At 41.8% G+C, this 15,149-nt stretch overlaps 1 protein-coding gene across 2 annotated transcripts in view; it reads left to right on the top strand.

The window, feature by feature from the left end:
• The window catches only part of celf5a (cugbp, Elav-like family member 5a), a 182,356-nt gene extending 180,115 nt beyond the window's left edge, over positions 1–2,241 (top strand). For both annotated transcript variants that reach the window (XM_061078471.1, XM_061078470.1), the window contains exon 12: positions 2,114–2,241. In XM_061078471.1, the coding sequence (XP_060934454.1) occupies positions 2,114–2,241 (128 nt within the window). The remainder of the gene's footprint in view (positions 1–2,113) is intronic.
• The last annotated feature ends 12,908 nt before the right edge of the window (positions 2,242–15,149 follow it).

Genomic DNA, 15,149 nt, shown 5'->3' with positions numbered 1-15,149 from the left:
TGTATGGGTGTGTGTGAGCGTGCATCTGTGTGTGTGTGCATGCATCTGTGTGTGTGTGTGTGTGTGTGCATGTGTCAGAGCCCTGACTGACTGACCTGAATTTGCATCTTGATGACAGTTGTGTTTTGGTATCAGCACCGCGGAAAAAAATATGCTGAGTACATTGTAGCCAAACTCGCCATGATGCAGTCGATCACAGTCCGTGTCCTTGTTTCTGTTGGCAGCTGTGTGACCTGGAAACCTTGAGGTGCTGTATCAGCATCAACATTACCGTTCTGTAACCCCAATATCTGTCAATACCCTCACTGCGGAGGCTGATTTACACACCGCCACACCGCCTTGTCCCATTTAGCTCTGTCAGCCTCCACACACCAGGAAGCTGCAGGGCTTATAGAAAGTTTGAGCAGGCAGGCAGAGACGTCAGGGGGAAAGGAAGGCAAAGGACAATTATGGATCAGCATTTGTTTTCACTTCAGGGAACCACAGAACCCTAGGCAGAATTGATCGCTGATCCTGAATCCCTGGGGGGACTTAATAACATATAAATTCATGAAAGAAAAGCTATTTGCAGTATTGACTTATACACTATGCATTTACAACATAATGTTCGGCCTGGGGAAGGAGGTAGTAAACTGGTGTAATTAATCTAGAAAAGAGGAAGAGAGGATAAACTTGGATTGATGGTGTGCAAAAGACTGGGAATCACAGAGAAAGAGAGGGAGCACACTTGTAATGTGTGACAGGACTGAGCTGAGGGCTTAGAGCTGTAAGCTTGCATCACCTCTCCATCTCATCTCTGCTCCCCAGCTCGAATGTGTTAACCCGATGGTGGGTTAGGAGGTCACCTCCTTCTCCCTGCCTCCGTACTTTCTTCAGACTTCCGCTCTGCCCCTCTCCAAGCCGCCCAGGCTTCACCCTAATGGGCCGACTCCGAGCCAAGCAGGCCAGCCAGACATTTCCCCCAGGTGGCTGTGGACGTGGAGAGACTCATGTTTTTCTGCTTTTCGTGGGTCATCGACTTTTCCTAATGACACCACAGACACAGGGGAGCGCATCAAGCGGAGACACACTCCACTGCAGTTTCTGGTCACTGGATTCTCGAGGCTTTATTTTTACACATGATGGAAACAGGATGTTCAGCATAGGTTTGGGGGGGGGGGGGGGGGCATTTTGGGGAAATGCTCTGAGGGGTTTTCGTGTCTGCAACAGACTTGTCTCCTCACGATGAACTGTGTTTGCTCTTGTTTCACTTGAACTACTTTCATTCATTTATGTATATTGAGCTTCCTACGGGTTAAAAAAAGATATCCTGATGAGGATATGAATAAAACAAAGAGCAGATATTTAGAGGGATGACGTGGTCACTACACTGGTTGGTCTGTGCTATCAAGCTCTTTTACAGAAAGCACCTGCAAAAGAGAACCAGTCAATTCGAAAAATGACAGATGTTGAAAGATTAAAGATGTTCTCTCTGCTTTTGTCAATAAGTTTCCTATTTCCTTCTGTCTATTCATTACAAAAGCAGCATTTAACTAGAATGAATTGGGTTTTATTCCTGCTTTAAAATCTCATCTGTCTTACCTTTAAGATTCAGCCTCTGTTTTTCTCTTCCTCTCAGAGGGACCACAGAGCAGTTTGATGTTACATCTCTTCCAGACAAAAGCTGTCAGCCAGGAGACAGCGCTCAGACAGTGATGCTTTTAGACAGTAACCTCCTCACACATGTTGCACTCAGAGTCCCACCATCCTCTGTTATTTTAGCTGGAACTTAATGAGAGGGTGTGCAGCAAGAAGCAGAAATCCATTTCTAACACTTTTGTTTACACGGTGGACAAAACTGAATGCTTTTAACTGACAAACTGGAAAGATTTGTTTTGATAACAAATTTAAAGCAACTTGTCACAGGCTCTGAGGATTCTGTATGGCGCAGCATGTCTCAACAGCGCCATCTAGATTCCTTCAGGAGACAGACATGTAGACCATGATGATCAAAACCTATTTTGCAAAAAATGTCATTTTTTAATAATTAAATAAATTGTCACTTTAGTCATAATTTGGAAATTCCTAATCTCCTTATTCTCATTAAAGTGAATTATTTTGTGTCTCCTCACAGGTTTTGTGAGCTTCGACAACCCTGCTAGTGCACAGGCAGCTATTCAAGCGATGAATGGCTTTCAGATCGGGATGAAGAGGTTGAAAGTTCAGCTAAAGAGACCGAAGGATGCCAGCCGCCCTTACTGACACAGCCTACCTTCAGTATTCATTGCAGCAGCACAGGTGAGTGTCAGTGCATCACTGCTTCAGGATTTGGTTCCTCAGCTGGTTTAAAGAGTGTCTGTTGACTCTCCCTGGCGTGTTGAAGGCCAGACTTTGTACTTTCCTATGCTTGTGATGGCCTGAGGAGCTACAGCTTTTACCTCTGCCAGGGAGGTCGTTTGTTGGTTGGTTTGTTTGTTTGTTTAGCAGCAGGGTGAAGAAACAAGTACTAAATTGATTTTCACCGAAGTTGGAGGATAGGCCAGGGAGGAGGCCGTTAAAGTTTGATGGGGATCCAGTGCCAGAATTCTTTTTAATCACTTTCCTATCTCATTGAGAAATTATGTTTCACTTGAAATACAGTCTGGATATGAACATCTGACAAAATAATGATCGTGTGGCCTTGACAATCCAGACACTTTTTTTCCTTCATTATAAAAATATATGAGAACTTATATATATATATATATATATATATATATATATATATATATATTATATATATACTGTATGTGGTTGTGATAGTAGATGGAAAAACACAAGAAAATACTGCAGATCAAAAAAAAGGGATCATGCAAACTATATATAATTTTCAAATCAATTAAAAGTCCACCAACATATTCACATTTATTGTCGTCTTATTATCTTCGTCTGTCATAGATGCACTCTTCCTAGTGCTAGGCTAGTCTTAGATACTGCAACTACAAAATATCCTGTATGATAAGTAAATATAAAAATAAAGCCCCCCAAGGTTGTCCGGAGCTGTAGAGTCTGCAGACACTATAGAAGCTATAAGAGTTGATTTCATATGCAGCACAGCGGGCATATTAATTATGGAAAATTCTGTCATGGTGGTGATTGACAAAGATTGATTGTTGTGCCAGTGTGGGTTAGCTCTCTCCAGACCATTACGCTGTTCTAATAGAGCCATATTGAACTATCCAAAGTTTAAAGACATGGATCTGTGCAATGACAGTTTAATGAGCAGTGAGATCTGAAATTGCCTTTTTTTCTTTCTCTTTTGCAGGTTTTAGAGGACACTTGAAGATGTCTCGGAGGAGTTAAACTTTTTTTCCTTTGACAGCAAAATATGTTTTAAAAAAAATCAACACATACGGAATTTTTGAAGACATATCAGCATTTACTTATGAAGATATAGGTTACGGCAGAAAAAGAAGACGTGAAAAGAGGAGGAGGAGGCGCTTCGCCGGGGGACTTTACAGTAACAGATGGCACAGTGCAAGATCGACGAAAAGAAAAAAAAAACACTGAAAAAAGATGTAATGAGACTGAACAACAGAACTTTTTTCTTGTTGAGACTTGAATTGTTAATTAAGCAACAAACTAACAAACAAAAAAGCAGCAACAACAAATAGATTTCTATATACATATTATATACACATATATCTAAGGAAAGAGGCGCTTGTGGCTTTTACTGTACTGGACAAATGAGGGTTAAAACTTGAAGATCAAGAAAAACAGTGGAAAAAAGAAGCTGTTCTATACGTCCACTGACAGACTTTCTTTCTCTTTCCCTCTTTCTCTTATTCTCTCACTGTCTCTCTCAGCAAGCGCAGAACTATGACTCTTGGAGGTCACTGAGGTTTCCATTAGCAACAGTAGAACTGCAAATCTTTCACCCCTAAGGGACCAAAGGACCAAACATTTGTATTGTTCTGAACAGTATTATATAGTATTAATGATACTAATACTACAAACTACTAATAATAATATTAAAAAGTTAACTTAAGAAGAAATACTAGCTTCAGGTTGAAAAAAAAAAGAGGAAATGGGTTTTTTGTTTCGTTTCCTTTTGCATTTATAGCTACTGGGTTTGAGAATATTAAAGCAAAACAGAAAAAAAGTATAAAAAATAAAGCTATACTATTTTAGTGGCGTAGAATATGTGGGTTAGAAATTGTTTCGGGCATGTTCAGGTACGTTCCACTCATCGCTCCATCCGCATCACAGCGTTTCATCTCGGTGGTGTGATCTGTCGGCGTTATTGTGTCAGAGGAAGGAGGAGGAAGTAGTCCTGCAGTGCCAAAAGCGACACAATAACAGCCCCCCTTAAAATTAAACATGTACCGCTGCCCCCTCTGTTTCCCCGTCGGCACATCGCAATCCCAAAATAGAAACAAGAGTCGTTCGGTGTTGTCATTAAAACCTTGATATTACAGATAATCGGACCGTAAAGCGCTGCGGTAAAAGTACCACCCGGCTGAGCTGGGCATGCTGCAGTAAAACAGCACAGCATCTGTAACTGCTTAATAAAATATACAAATGAGGCTGACAGCAGTTGTAAAAAAAAAAATTCCATCGGCGTGTCACAGTGGTCCCTGCCAGGTCGTGCCCTCTCCCGCTGCCAAGCTCCTCCAGCTGCTCTCAGCTCTCTCTCTTCCCCTCTCTCTCTCTCTCTCTCTCTCTCTCTCTCTCTCTCTCTCTCTCTCTCTCTCTCTCTCTCTCTCTCTCTCTCCACCCCCCCCCAAGTGCCAGCATATCTCTCTTAATAGGGCCCGAGAGCTCACCCACAGCATAATTAGGATAATGATGATATTGATCAGATGGGGAGCAGCACCGCAGGGCAAGAGATGCACAATCAATTACACATTGGCATTTTGAATGAATTGACTGAGTGACAGAGTTCATTCTTCTCTCTGCGTGGTTGGATGGGAGTCTCTCTCTCTCTCTCTCTCTCTCTCTCTCTCTCTCTCTCTCTCTCTCTCTCTCTCTCTCTCTCTCTCTCTCTCTCTCTCCTCTCTCCCTCTCTCCCTCTCTCCCTCTCTCTCTCTCTCTGTCATGCGTAGTCCCAGACCTGACAGTGGCGTCAGGGCCCGTGGGACACGTTGACGGCTCCTAAATCTACGTCATTATCACCCAGAAACAAAAGGGTTCAGAGGTTTACCAGGCTCAGACAGAAACTGTATATATTTGTTTAGAATGGATTGTACACGTTCTTCAGTGAGGAGCAGCTGTACTTTTCACCCCCCCAAAGGGTATAATAGCACAGTAAGAGCTTGTACATGGCGAGGAACAGCCTGGCATTACCAGCCTTAGGAGGTCAAATTAAGAACAAAATGATCCATCAATTAGACAGCGGCAGGCCTGTAAGTGTAGCTGCTACAGCTGCTGCTGCTTCAACACGACAGCTCACCATTAGCACCGATCACACATGGCGGCTGTACAGCGTGGTCACGACACATCACGCCATATCACGCATGATTAATTAACTCAACTCGCATCATCTGGGGCGACGCGGTTACAAAGAGACAAAGGACATCCCGAGATGAAATCTGGTTTTCACAAGTTGTTTGCTTTTTCCTGTTGGGCCTTTTTCTTTTGGTTTCCATTTTCGTCTTCAGTTCACCTTCACCCAGTTTTGAAATATTTCTCCCATCATCCCATCACGCTAGTCACTCAGGACGCTGTTCGACCTCAGTGCTCTGATCACCCGCTCCACACTTCACATACATCAGATCCCAGTGGCCCGCCCACACAAGCTGAGTCAGGAAACGACTCGTCGGCTACGACCACTTCCCTGGTCCTGACACCTTTATCCCTTATTTTATTCTTACTGTGGCTCAGCCGGCCTTTTTATTACTGGTTCATTGGATCAATATTATTAAAGAGGTTGAGTTAAACTTACTAGCTGACCTTTCACCCTCACTCACTGTATATTGTTCTGTTGCAGGCAATACTAAGAAGTTTTTCAAAATGCCTTTTCTCATCACAAATTGCCAAATTATGCAAAGCATATCCACTGCATCTCCTTATCAGACTTTAGACATGTGCCAGATTCCGTGAACATTTTCAGAGAACATATTAATCTGTTGCTTTTGCAGGAAGTGTTCATTATTAAAGTAAAATATGTGATTTTGTTATATAGCATATAACAGTGCAGGGGGGAGGGTCAGTCCAGGCTGTAATGATATACAAAAGGGAAGATTTCATATATACTTGCCAGCAGACAGCTTTTTTTTATTTCTCTCGGCCTCGTCATGAGTTACCGTTGGTTTCTTCTCTGCTGTCAGGGTCCAGCAGCTTTAGGAAGCTGTGATATATGCCCTCCTCTCCCCAGGCCATGCAGAGCCTTATAAACCCACTCAAAAATCTTTTCTTATGGGATTTCTGCTGGAGAGTTTTTTAAATTATTAACATCAAATTAAATTTGGCCTTCACAACAGCTTGGGTAATGCAAATGAAAGATGCCAGCTGTGGCTGAGATTTAATGAGTTTGAAAAGATGTTGAGTTAATTTCATTCTGCCAAAAAAAAAAAGAGATGGCAATTGGATTGAGCACAAATGTGTAGGTTCTGTGGACGGAGACGGCTTCTAACCTTTGTGAGTTTGCGGTTGTGTATGAAGCACATGAGCCTGTCGACAGTATACACACTGTATCTGCCATGTCCAGGAAAAAAAGGGAAAGTAATGAAATTACTGGAATTTGAGATATGACTGAGAATCCTCAGGCAAAAAAAAGAAACAATTCATCATTACATTGTTTTCACTTTCACTTCCATCATTTTCAAATGGTCGTCATCCTGCCATTGTGCCCAATCTCAGAGCATGCTCAGTGGGGGGGCAGGGAGGATGAAAGATTGCGATGGTGGTACTACTCGTATTAACAATATGACTTTAACTATGGTTTGAATGCTAAGGATAGTAGCTTATTATAAATATGAAATCTGTATATTATGGAAAATCAGCACAGGACCTTTCTTTGGGTAAATATAGGGTTAGGGTTTTTGAAGTGGGAGGGGTGGGGGGGGTGGGCGGGGGCGGGGAGGGTTTTCGCTTTATAAAGATCTTAACGTTCTGGTTTCTCAGCACAAAGCGTACGAAAACATATAAACAGCAGCGAGGAGCCTGTGAAGTCGACTTTGCCGATTCACACGGCACCGGAAAGAAGAATCTCAGTACTTTTCTTTTAAACCTGGTGGAGAAATGCTGTTTACAGGTTGTATTGTTTTCTTTTCTTTTTATTTTCTTTCTAAAGGAGAGCGCCACCTGTTTTTGTGGCAGCGTCAGTACAGCATGGATTAACTGACAGGGAAAGCAGTATCTTTTTATAAAAGACAAAAAACTTTGGACAAAAAAAAAATAACCTATGTGTTCTGTATTAGCCTGAGAAACCAAACTTCCCCCCCGTTGAAATTTCTTAATACTTGCTGCTTAGATTACTTCATATTAATCATTAATGATTTAATAATTTTATATTTTAATTATCCATTCAAGTATGTAACTTGATGTTTATTTATTTATTTTATTTATTTATTTATTTGATTATTTATTTGGCCACTTTGATTTTTGTTTTATTTTATGGTTATGGTAAGATAAAGATATGTATCAAAAATGAAAATGCTTATTGGGGCTTTTCTCTCTTTCTCTTCTTTTTTTCCAATTTTACAATAAAAATTCAAACTGGTTTTGTTTTCTGGCACTGATGATGTTGAGTGAGGTGCTGTACCAACGTGCACAGACAGGGGGAGCTGTTGCATTTGGAGATGCTTCCCCTGACCAGGACCTTGACAGTTGAAGGATGTGAATCTCTTACACCTCGTCACCCTGGAAACCATTATTGAAGCCTCGTCCACGCCGAGTGATGATGATGTCATGGCCCATGGTGAAAATAACCAATCACTGTTGCACATCCTTAAGCTTTTATTTTTTACATGTGATATTTGGTATTTGCTTTTGGACTGAGGCAGTTTGGGCAGCCAGCAATTCGTCCTCCACTTCTGGACGCCTCAGTGGTGAAAACGTTCCCATCTCCTCCTCATATGGAGCCTGTGTGTTGCTGTGTGAATGATGATATAGATTATCTGTCACTGTGAAGACTGAGGGCTTCAGCAGTTAGCAGGTCAGCTGATGCTGCTCCGCTGCAGGGAGGCAGGCAACCGACACACACACACACACACACACACACACACACACACACTCCTGGTCAAAGGTTCAAGAACACTTCCATGACTCCAACCACCCCCCTCCCCCCATGTTATTTAAATGGACATAATTCAACATCTCAGTGTTTCTGGAATTAAATCATACAGGAGATTCTAAAAACAAGGAAACCTCTTGTTAAACTTAATTGAAACTACATCCAGCAGCTGATCAGACTTGGGATGTTCAGCAACGTTGTTGCAGAATTTCCCCAAAAAGTGTTAAATGTCTTTTTCTCACTATTCAGCAAACAATGCAGTGTAGTTCTGTATTGTCCTGCTTATACATCAGAGGGTGTAGGGATGTGTTCTTCCAGCTCTGCCTTCAGACAGACACTTGTTCTGATAGAAATCATCAAGCATTCTGTAGAGGTAGGAACTGTTTGGGTTTAAACTTTTGAACCTTAATTTACTCCCATTACTGCAGAAACACTGTAAATGAACCAATTTATTCATCTGACTTCACCTTTGTACCATTTCAGGTTATTTCACTGGATATAACTTCCAGACTCGGGTTGCAGCAAAACATCTGACCGGTAGTGTGTGTCAGGACCTTTTATAAAAAAAGAAGATGAGAACAGAACATAAAAACCAAGCCACTGCACATAAACATCAGACGTTCTCAATGTTCAGACGTCACAGAGGCTGTAAGGAACTAATGACATGAGATCCTCCTGAGAAGCACTGAGCTGTGACGAGATAGAAGGAAGACATCAAGCATCAGTGTTGAACTCATTTGGTACCGGGAGCTAAATCCGATGTGTTGACTTGCCTCTGCACACCTTGTAATTATCACCTTCCTACATCAGCCCTCGGTGCAGCAGCAGCAGGAGCGGGTTCAGCTGCGACTCCACGTTTTGAGGAGCAGGGGACAGATACGAAAGCAGAGAAAAAAGAAGAGGGGAGGGGGGGGGGGCACAAAAAGGTAGAGTCACTGGCTCATGAAATAAATCGTCCCAATTACAATAAAGTGTGGCTCTTGGTCAGTGTGCACGGCAGGCAGTTCATCTTTATTACAATCAGTTAATGAAAATCAATCCCCCTCCTGATAAACTCTTATCTCCACGGCCTTTGCGTGCCCCTCGTGCAGGGAGATAATAAATTAGGGTAATATTGCCTTTGATGAGGGAGTGAATTGCAAATTATTGTAACTTTCCAAGATTTATGATGCAGATGCTTAATTTCCGAGCTGGGTTTTTCAGGGCGTCGGGGTGCCGGGGGGCCATTTGTTAAAAGTTTAGTGACACGGGCTCGTTAATAAAAATACACACTCAGACAACCAGGTGTTCTCAGCTGTTATCTACTGTTACAGTAGCAGAGGGAAACACTGCTGAAGAGGCAGGAACCTCCGAGCGTGTAGACTCTGTCTTTAAACGTGGTATTTTAACCAAGAATAAATATATATAGACGAGGAGGCAGGAACCCACGGGATGAGACGTGTTTACTATCACAGGCCTGCTTATCATACGGCGGTACCCTCCCCACACAACCGGGCCTCCATCACAGAATCCAGCAGCGTATGATTTGATATGTAGGTCAATACCCATTCTGCACTGAGCCAGTGGGTGAGACGCGTGGAGTTGCTCGCTGTCACTCCGATTATTGAGGAGACACAGAGAGATTGAGCTGGTCAGGTATGAGAGAGCCTGCGGGATGAGATAGCTGTGTAATCTCTGTCACTATAGAGCCATCTCAAAACCTCACACACGGACACACACACAGACACACACACACAGTGAGAAAGTAGTAACTTCTAACTCTTTGTTCTCCAGCTGTGACCCACGTAACAGGGTGTAATGTATGTATATGCTGGACGTCTTCTGCTCGCTGCAACAATCAGACTCTGAGTGCATCATTAAGCAGGAGTAGGGGGGGGGGTGTTGGAGGGTCTCGTGCGTCGTGGAGAACATGCAGGAATGATGCCAGGTGATCATTTAAAGAGCCACTTGTGAAACTATAGGCAAACACAATCTCAGAAGAGCAGCTGAACGAGTTTCCATCTCATGCATCATTTAGCACCGAGTTAGGGTCTAAACTGTTAAAATGCATTTAAGATGTTTTTTAAATATTAATCACATTAATCCCCTTTTATTGAGGTTATTATCATGTAATTTGCATCTGAGGCCTCCGGTTGTCTCTCCAACTTCAGGTGTGACACAATTAATATCAACTCCAAAGCAGATTTCCGCCTCATAATGCTCCCAACACTTGATCGTCAAGTCTCTGCTCCTCAAGGCCATGTCATAAAGTCTCAGAACAAGTTGCATTAAGACAGACTGTGTATGTTTTCAGTTGTAGACATGCACATAGACAACTGGACTTGTTTATTTTTGTGGTTTATGTTCACCTCCTGATACCAGAGCCTGGACGACTGACAATCTTCACAGATAACATGTAAGTCACGTTTCCTTTTGAGTTCAGTGGTTCCCGACCTCATGGTTGAGGCCAATCAAAGGATCACAAGATAAACCTGAAGGGTATGTGAGAGGAGTAGCACTGAAATAATCAGTAGATTAACCAATTAGCTGATTGACAGAATTAAATCGATGACAATTTTGATTTTCCATCAATCATTAATGTCGTTTTTCAATCAAAGCCTGGTCTCTTGCATCACGGAGACCAGGCAGGAATGATCGGAGCTGATTATTTAAACAGCCACTTGTGTTCTCTAACACCATCTCAGACCAGCAGCTGAATGAGCTCCAATCTCATGCATCATTTAGCAACGAGTAAGAGTCTAACCTGCTAAAGTACAACTAATTTAGATGTGTTTTAAATATGCAAAAATCACCATTAATCTCCTATATTCACTTTTATACGTTATTATCATGTAATTTGCATCCGAGGCCTCCAGTCGTCTGTCTAACTTCAGGTGTGACACCAAAGTGAATTCAGCCTCATAATGTTACCAACACTTGATCATCAAGTCTCTGCTCATGGAGGCCACCTCATTTAAGGCTCAGGAACATCTTGCATTAAGACAGCCATCAATCTATCCATTATCAATCAAGGAGAGGACTCACACACCACTATCTATTTATCTTGCCAAGTGCTCTATTAATATCAAATTAATTTCCCATAGAGAGTATCAATCACTCACGCATTTTTTCCCCCCTCTCAACTCATTAGCTCGGTAATTGTCCTTGTTTACAGGGGAAAGTCAAGACAGGACGGCTCAGGGAGGCTGGACGAGCGCTCTGCACAAACCTCACACAACTCCTCCACCGTCTGGGAACATTTGACACATTCCTGATTTACAAATTTTCAAAAAATAGACGTTCTTTTTTAGGTTGCGAGTTTCTAAATGTTCCGAAGTTATCAAGAAACTCTTCACTTTTCAACAGATGGCAAGAAAGCTCTCGCACAGAATTATGATATAATGCTGGTGCTATCTAAAAGTGCTGTCAGATGGCTGCAGCTCGACAGATGAGGCAAGAAGCTCTTGTTTAAGGTTTGTTTAAGACCGTGAAGCACATGTAGGAGAACACTGAGCCACGGAGCTAATGACATGGATTGAGATGAGCCCAGAGTTGGAAGAATTCTTCAGTTCATTTACTTCAGTACAAGTACCATAGTATACAGTAAAGATGTTCTTCAGGAATCAAAAAACACAAGTAATTTTATTATTTATTCTATTCATGTGTTTATTTGATAGGGACAGAGCACGTTAATGAATGTTAGTTTAAAATTCAAATATGCCGGAGTTAGCAAGAACTACATCTGGTCAGAAAGAATTTAAAAATGAAATAATAAAATCCAGCACCTGAGACTGATAACAAATACACACACCAGTATACAAATACACAAATAGAGAAAAGGACCAAACACGTGACACTTGAGCCCAATTAAAAGTGATCACAGTTCTGTGAGCCCTCGTTTGAGATGAGTGTGAAAAGTGGAAGGAAGCTCTCTTGCCTGGGTAAATAAATAATCACATTTTAATTTAAAAGTGTTGTGACAGTCATGAACACTTTATAGCTTTCTTGAAACTACTAAGTACTTCTATTCTTTTGTGAAGTGACCTTTGACTGATAAGTTATTAGAGATGACTCCATCAGATGATCAATACTACATCAGTAAGTCCATTCTCAGAAGTGTATATCGGCAACTGTACTATCACCTAATTCACTTCTACACTTCTTGAAGATGCCATGACATTGATGACCGAAAATCTTCACAGATAATGTTGCCTTATTTTATGGAAAAAGACCAAAGGGTCACAAGGTAAATCTGAGGGGTTGTGAGATTATTAGAGCTGAAATGATCAGTAGATCAATCGACTGGCTGATTGAAAGAAAATAATCTGTAATTATTTTGATAATCAATCAGTTATTTAAGCTTTTAATTTAAATTGCCAAACTTCTCCTCATTCCAGCCACTAAATTATGACAATTAGCTGCTTTTCCGATGCAATAATCTAATAATTTTAGGTTTTTAACTGTCAGACTTAAGAAAATAGTGAAAGGTATTTTTAATATATTCTGAAATTGTATTGATTAAATGACCAATCAAGAACATAATCAGCAGATTCATCAATAATTTAAATGAACGTTAATAGCAGAGCCGCAATATTATCATTTACCTTTTTTTCCCATTTTACCTTCTCATTTTTAACATGACAGGAAAAGAGTCACATATCTAAACTATTGAGAACAACTGGTTTAATCCTTGAATATATATTGTATTTTAAAGTCTTGTCATAAATTTTGTTTTATGTCCAATCATAATCTGACCAGTAACCATGACTTAGAGATAAATTGATCGAGTAAAAATCACACAAAATGAAAATTCTCAAATAAAGAACAAGAACCTTAAAACTGCACATAAACTCTGTACTTCAGTAAATATACTTTTCACTGCTGACTGTCAAAATAAGACTGTGTCAGTTTTTACCTCCAGTCCACAATCAGCTTCATCTTTTCACTTCTCTCTATCTCTCTCTACCTCCCTCCATATCTTTCTTTCTGTCCATCCTTCATCCCTCTCTTGTCACCTTTCTCCATCCCTCTCTACCTTCCTCCATCTCTTTTCACCTTTCTCCATCATTCTCCAGCTTCCTCCATCTCTTTTCACCTCTCTCCACCATTCTCTACCTTCCTCCATCTCTTTTCACCTTTCTCCATCATTCTCCACCTTCCTCCATCTCTTTTCACCTCTCTCCATCATTCTCTACCTTCCTCCATCTCTTTTCACCTCTCTGCATCCATCTCTACCTTCCTCCATCTCCTTTCACCTCTCTCCATCCCTCTCTACCATCCTCCATCTCTTTCATCTTGCCATCCCTCTCTACCTTCCTCCATCTCTTTTCACCTCCCTCCATCATTCTCTACCTTCCTCCATCTCTTTTCACCTCTCTCCATCCATTTCTACCTTCCTCCATCCCTCTCTACCATCCTCCCTTTTTCATCTTGTCCATCCCTCTCTACCATCCTCCATCTCTTTCATCTTGTCCATCCCTCTCTACCTTCCTCCATCTCTTTTCACCTCTCTCCATCATTCTCTATCTTCCTCCATCTCTTGTCACCTCCCTCCATCCCTCTCTACCTTCCTCCATCTCTTTTCACCTTTCTCTATCATTCTCCACCTTCCTCCATCTCTTTTCACCTCCCTCCATCCCTCTCTACCTTCCTCCATCTCTTTTCACCTCTCTCCATCCATCTCTACCTTCCTCCATCTCTTTTCACCTCTCTCCATTCCTCTCTACCATCCTCCATCTTTTTCATCGTGTCCATCCCTCTCTACCTTCATCATTTTCTTCCACCTCTCTCCATCCTTCTCTACCCTCATCCTAAAGTTAGAACGGAGGTGATAAATTTGTGAATAGTTTGGTTTCATCAGTCCAAACCACGCAGCTTTACTTTAAACTCAGTTCAAGCTAAAAATGAGTCTTCTATTAATCGGTTAAAACTAGTAATTATAGAGCATTATGTGAATGTGTTCACGGGGAGCCTTCTCAGTTGCATATCTGATGGCAGTACCATCTGATCACATCCCTCTCTCCAATCCCTGCACTCATTGTTCAGTGCACAGTGCAGATTAGCACCGGGTGCTGTTGTTGACTCTAACCTGGTGTTAACCACAGACTAAATCCTATTTGGAGCCGTGCAGAGCTCTGGCAGACAAAAGCAAAGGCAGCAGCCAGCTCAGCACTCAGAGGTAACATTTACACAGGGGACTGAGAACATACTGTGGATCCCTGAAGCTACAGCCAGCTTGTCTTTACACCACGAGTTGTCACGCTCTGTGGACTGAGGACCCCACCAGGACCCGAGTGGTGTTACAGGCTCAGGGTTAGGAAATGCCACAAACTGTGATTTCAGCTTTTTGAGATATGTTTTATGTTTGTGTGTCACCTGCTGCTTTCAGACATGCACTGAATTCCAGATAATCTCCTTACGTACTGAGAATGCAAATGTCCCAGTGAGAGCCTGCTGACTCGCTCTAGTTTCTCCTGCCAGCCCCCTATAGTAAAAACTAATGTCTGAGATGTGAGAACACAGCAGATCATCTGCAGGATTCATCGCCAGCGAGTTGGCACGTTGATGTTTGTTACATTTGACAGATGAAAAATGGAATATATATATATATATATCACTAAAAAAGCAGAGCCACACACGTAGTAGACACCAAACCAAGATGTCAAGTCAGCTTTTGGTGAGCAGGGCAGACGCCGGTGTCAATCTGCTGTAAACAAAAACACATGATCTCGGCAGTGGAATTCAGAGTTGGATCCTGCCTCTGCCTGCTGCACCACCTCTCAGCGGAATGCTCTGATTTCTGTGCTGTTGTGAACGGGTCTGAGTGGAGAATATCGGTGTGTGGTTCACGTGAGAAAGGTGAGCTTTGGAGAAGGTCCCTTTTTACTATTCTCTGGAGTTCATGTCTGACTTATGATTGTTTAAGTGTTTAACCCAGAAACAGTGAAGACATTTTCATATTAATGCTACAATAACT

This window comes from Limanda limanda, chromosome 9 (genome assembly GCF_963576545.1).
Source record: "Limanda limanda chromosome 9, fLimLim1.1, whole genome shotgun sequence".
Classification (NCBI taxonomy): domain Eukaryota; kingdom Metazoa; phylum Chordata; class Actinopteri; order Pleuronectiformes; family Pleuronectidae; genus Limanda; species Limanda limanda.
Note: the sequence above shows the minus strand (reverse complement) of the source record. Positions and strands in the feature narration are given on the sequence as shown.